The sequence below is a fragment of the Ranitomeya variabilis genome, chromosome 3 (genome assembly GCF_051348905.1).
Source record: "Ranitomeya variabilis isolate aRanVar5 chromosome 3, aRanVar5.hap1, whole genome shotgun sequence".
NCBI classification, from domain to species: domain Eukaryota; kingdom Metazoa; phylum Chordata; class Amphibia; order Anura; family Dendrobatidae; genus Ranitomeya; species Ranitomeya variabilis.
The window spans coordinates 334652317-334658316 of record NC_135234.1 but is presented as its reverse complement, the minus strand read 5'-3'; the positions used below and the strand labels follow the sequence as shown (position 1 = coordinate 334658316).

The 6000-nt window shown below is 53.6% G+C and overlaps 1 protein-coding gene across 1 annotated transcript in view; it reads left to right on the top strand.

Annotated features, from left to right (window-relative positions):
- Positions 1-1410: 1410 nt before the first annotated feature.
- Positions 1411-6000, top strand: part of TMEM35B (transmembrane protein 35B) — a 68208-nt gene continuing 63618 nt past the window's right edge. The window contains exon 1 of the mRNA XM_077295796.1: positions 1411-1637. Coding sequence (XP_077151911.1) covers positions 1530-1637 — 108 coding nt within the window. The 5' untranslated portion in view covers positions 1411-1529. The remainder of the gene's footprint in view (positions 1638-6000) is intronic.

The window sequence follows — 6000 nt, the reverse complement described above, 5'->3', positions numbered from 1 at the left end:
GCGCGGCCCTGCGCTTAGTAACCCGATATTTACCCTGGTTACCATTGTAAAACATCGCTGGCATCGTTGCTTTTGCTGTCAAACACGACGATACACGCCGATCTGACGACCAAATAAAGTTCTGGACTTTCAGCAACGACCAGCGATATCACAGCAGGATCCAGATCGCTGCTGCGTGTCAAACACAACGATATCGCTATCCAGGACGCTGCAACGTCACGGATCGCTATCGTTGCAAAGTCGCTTTGTGAAGGTACCTTAAAGGTACCTTCACACGAAGCGACGCTGCAGCGATAGCGACAACGATGTCGATCGCTGCAGCGTCGCTGTTTGGTCGCTGGAGAGCTGTCACACAGACCGCTCTCCAGCGATCAACTATGCCGAGGTCCCCTGGTAACCAGGGTAAACATCGGGTAACTAAGCGCAGGGCCGCGCTTAGTAACCCGATGTTTACCCTGGTTACCAGCGTAAAATCTAAAAAAAACAAACAGCACATACTTACATTCACGTCCCCCTGCGTCCACTTCCTGACTGACTGAGCGCCGTACAGTGAGAGCAGAGCGGTGACGTCACTGCTGTGCTGCTTTCACTTTCACTTTGCGGCGCTGAGTCAGAGGAGGAAGCAGACTGCAGGGGACGCAATGTGAGTATGTGCTGTTTGTTTTTTTTACATTTTACGCTAGTAACCAGGGTAAACATCGGGTAACTAAGCGCGGCCCTGCGCTTAGTAACCCGATGTTTACCCTGGTTACCAGTGTAAAATATCGCTGGTATCGTTGCTTTTGGTGTCAAACACAACGATACACAGCGATCGGACGACCAAATAAAGTTCTGGACTTTATTCAGCGACCAGCGACATCACAGCAGGATCCTGATCGCTGCTGCGTGTCAAACGAAACGATATCGCTAGCCAGGACGCTGCAACGTCACGGATTGCTAGCGATATCGTTATAATGTCGTTTCGTGTGAAGGTACCTTTACAGACAAATGAACCGATGAGGCAGGCGAGAATAAAATCCAGCAAACCCAAGAATACCACTTAAAATTGGGCACAATATCCCAGGCACGCCTTGGTGGCAAGAGAAGCAGCGTACTCTGAGGTAAGTACGGCCCAAATCTCTCTTGCTGAAGTTCAGTCATGCTAATGTACTAGAAACCCGGAGCAATGTGCGTGTTATAGCGCATCTCTACAACTGGCGTGACAGTAAATTCGCGCCATTTTTAATAGCCTTGTGGTTTATGTATCCCCCACGCAAAGATGTCGGTGAGGTAACCGCATACTGTATACGGTAAGTACAGGCCCTGAGTCTCCTCACCCCTCCCCGCCGGCAGACACACGGCGGAGTGGGCGCGAGTCCCATTCCCACCCGGACAACACAAGGGTGGAGAGCGCAACCAGCATCCCGCCAATGGAGAGCGGGGAGGACTCGGGTGGGAGAGGCGCCAGGGCCCGGACACCGCCTCCTCTGGTGCATCGCTCCCCTGATCAGGCGTAGCACAGCGCTGGAGGGCAGGACGCAGCAGCAGCCATGGCCATTGTTTTCACTGCCATTAGGGTCCTGTTGGGGCTGTTCTTTGCCATTGCCGGAGTAGTTAAACTAACAGATCAAGTGTCAGCTGAGGTGTACCAGCACATGGTAAGTGCCAGTCCTGAGCTATGCCCAGGGTACGTAACGCGTGCCCCTCCTGCACCTACACGGCCAGTACAGCAGTAGCCTCAAGTGTTGGCACCTGCTGAACCCCGGAGAGGGAGCCAGTGTGTGGCAAGAACGGGCTCCTGATCCTGGCAGGAGAGTCAGGCAGGGCGTGAGCGGGTGGGACTTTACCTTGGGGTGCAATGGCCCAGCACTAGCGAGCCCAGCACTAGCCAGCCTAGCACTACACAGCCCAGCACTACACAGCCCAGTACTACCTAGCCCAGCACTACACAGCCCAGCACTACACAGCCCAGTACTACCTAGCCCAGCACTACACAGCCCAGTACTACCTAGCCCAGCACTACACAGCCCAGCACTAGCTCTCCCAGCACTACACAGCCCAGCACTAGCTCTCCCAGCACTACACAGCCCAGCACTAGCCAGCCTAGCACTACACAGCCCAGCACTAGCTCTCCCAGCACTACACAGCCCAGCACTAGCTCTCCCAGCACTACACAGCCCAGTACTACCTAGCCCAGCACTACACAGCCCAGCACTAGCTCTCCCAGCACTACACAGCCCAGCACTAGCCAGCCTAGCACTACACAGCCCAGCACTAGCCAGCCTAGCACTACACAGCCCAGCACTAGCGAGCCCAGCACTACACAGCCCAGTACTACCTAGCCCAGCACTACACAGCCCAGCACTAGCTCTCCCAGCACTACACAGCCCAGCACTACACAGCCCAGTACTACCTAGCCCAGCACTACACAGCCCAGCACTAGCTCTCCCAGCACTACACAGCCCAGCACTAGCCAGCCTAGCACTACACAGCCCAGCACTAGCCAGCCTAGCACTACACAGCCCAGCACTAGCGAGCCCAGCACTACACAGCCCAGTACTACCTAGCCCAGCACTACACAGCCCAGCACTAGCTCTCCCAGCACTACACAGCCCAGCACTACACAGCCCAGTACTACCTAGCCCAGCACTACACAGCCCAGCACTAGCTCTCCCAGCACTACACAGCCCAGCACTACACAGCCCAGTACTACCTAGCCCAGCACTACACAGCCCAGCACTAGCTCTCCCAGCACTACACAGCCCAGCACTAGCTCTCCCAGCACTACACAGCCCAGCACTAGCTCTCCCAGCACTACACAGCCCAGCACTAGCTCTCCCAGTACTACCTAGCCCAGTACTACCTAGCCCAGTACTACCTAGCCCAGTACTACCTAGCCCAGTACTACCTAGCCCAGTACTACCTAGCCCAGTACTACCTAGCCCAGTACTACCTAGCCCAGTACTACCTAGCCCAGTACTACCTAGCCCAGTACTACCTAGCCCAGTACTACCTAGCCCAGTACTACCTAGCCCAGTACTACCTAGCCCAGTACTACCTAGCCCAGCACTACACAGCCCAGCACTACACAGCCCAGCACTAGCTCTCCCAGCACTAAACAGCCCAGCACTAGCTCTCCCAGCACTAGCTCTCCCAGCACTAGCTCTCCCAGCACTAGCTCTCCCAGCACTAGCTCTCCCAGCACTAGCTCTCCCAGCACTAGCTCTCCCAGCACTAGCTCTCCCAGCACTAGCTCTCCCAGCACTAGCTCTCCCAGCACTAGCTCTCCCAGCACTACACAGCCCAGCACTAGCTCTCCCAGCACTACACAGCCCAGCACTAGCTCTCCCAGCACTACACAGCCCAACACTAGCCAGCCTAGCACTACACAGCCCAGCACTAGCCAGCCTAGCACTACACAGCCCAGCACTACACAGCCCAGTACTACCTAGCCCAGTACTACACAGCCCAGTACTACACAGCCCAGTACTACCTAGCCCAGCACTACCTAGCCCAGCACTACCTAGCCCAGTACTACCTAGCCCAGCACTACACAGCCCAGCACTAGCTCTCCCAGCACTACACAGCCCAGCACTAGCCAGCCTAGCACTAGCCAGCCTAGCACTACACAGCCCAGCACTAGCGAGCCCAGCACTAGCGAGCCCAGCACTACCTAGCCCAGCACTACACAGCCCAGTACTACCTAGCCCAGTACTACACAGCCCAGTACTACCTAGCCCAGTACTACCTAGCCCAGTACTACCTAGCCCAGTACTACCTAGCCCAGTACTACCTAGCCCAGTACTACCTAGCCCAGCACTAGCTCTCCCAGCACTACACAGCCCAGCATTAGCTCTCCCAGCACTACACAGCCCAGCACTAGCTCTCCCAGCACTACACAGCCCAGCACTAGCTCTCCCAGCACTACACAGCCCAGCACTAGCTCTCCCAGCACTACACAGCCCAGCACTAGCTCTCCCAGCACTACACAGCCCAGCACTAGCTCTCCCAGCACTACACAGCCCAGCACTAGCTCTCCCAGCACTAGCCAGCCTAGCACTACACTGCCCAGCACTAGCTCGCCTAGCACTACAATGTCCAGCACTACACAGCCCAGCACTAGCCAGCCCGCCAATTTATTGGAGGAAGTTCTGACAGCTTTGTATCTGCCGCTGCCAACTCTCTGTTACATAGTGCCCGGGGGTATGGTTGGCAAGGCCCAGTGGTAGTGGTGATATGTTACTGTATCCAGAGCTAAAGTTTAAAGAGATGGGTGACAGGTCAGTGATACAGTCCAAAGTCCCTTGGTGACAGAGCCCAGCTACATCAGACCTTCTCTGTAGACTGCTGCCAGCCAAAGTCATATAACCCCATATACCCGCATAAGGCAGCCTTATTAGTACTAGCCTCTTCCCTATTTCCTTCTATTGCTGAGCTTCAGAGCTAAACTCCTGTTATGTCTTTTTGCAATAGAACTGCTACTAGTACTCAGTAAATTCCTCAAATATGGCCTGCGTGGTGATTATTGCTCGCAACAATGGCACTGCCCGATGTCATGCTTTCAATTGTTTCGGCATCTTGGATGCCTGGAAAGCCATCCGCTCCCTCCCCCTTCATTCTCCCGCTGCGTCTGACGTCTCAGCTCATTGGGCGCGATGATGTCACTATTTTGGCCAAGCACTGAAGCGCTTCAGAGAGCTTGCTGCCGAGACCAGTGCAGGAGTGGAACGAGCAGAGGTATTTATTTTTTTTAAGTGGGGGCCCATTATTCTCAATGGAGGACTATGTGAGAGCCCATTATTCTCTGTGGAGGTCGCCCCATCAACCTTTGGTCGACAGTGACACACCTCTATGATTGACTATGGTTGTACTTGATGGTCGCCGGCCCATTAATTTCTTCTTGCTCTGTGAGCACGCGCATGCAGTGTTCACCACTGAATGTCGAGGAGCGTGCAATGAAGGATTACGTCCTGACAGTAGTGCCAGCATCAGGATATATTTTTTGGCCAGAGTTTGCGTGCAATTTGTACGGCCCACGAAGGATGGTATAAATATCCTAATGGCCCTTGGCAGAAAAAGGCAGTGTATGCAGTGATGTTTATTCACCAACGTTATACATCAGAGGTGTCAAACTGCATTCCTCGAGGGCCGCAAACAGGTCATGTTTTCAGGATTTCCTTGTATTGCACAGGTAATAATTTAATCACCTGCACAGAATGATTCCAGCACCTTGTGGAATGCTAAGGAAATCCTGAAAACATGACCTGTTTGCGGCCCTCGAGGAATGCAGTTTGACACCCCTGTTATACATCATCTGATGTGCTATATGGATTTGTTATTTTCTACTTTGTTCTGTGATACCTCTGTTTACCTGAAATAAGCTATTTTACTTTGTAACCCTGACGGTTTATGAACTTCTTTTAATAAACCGCACGTTGTTGGAGCCAGCGAACCCAGTCACGTGTGTGAACCAGTATCTACTGCAAAGGCAATCCCTCACAACTGGTGGAGAATGCGGGCAGGATTCCCAAAGGACAGGTGATTGCATTCTGGAAACTACATGTCCTAGATCAAGGCAGTTGTAGCAGTGCAAGTGCAGCCTGCAATCATGGAAGAGCTAATTAAACAACTGTTACAGGCCAATCTACATCAGCAGGAAGCCCAGCCAAGATGGTCGATAGAGTGGTCATGGATCGGTTTATCCACTCTGCCGAAGCCAATTCGGTCCTGGGTTGCCCAGGGAGATCTCCGAAATGCCTACAACCTGGTAGGTGGTGGAGGGTTCCCTGGGTAGTCAAGCAGGGGTAAGGTCACTTTTCTGGGGTTCCCAAAGAGGGATGGCTCCCAAAAGAAGGGGACTAAATCCGCACTGGTGCGGCACCCAAAGTCCCAAGAGATCTGAGTCGCAGCCGAGTAACAAGTCCTCTGCCATTCTTTGTTGGAGATGTCATGCCCCTGGCCATATAGCTTCCCGATGTCCAATGAACGCTGAGCCAATGGACTGCAGCATAGGCCGGCTTT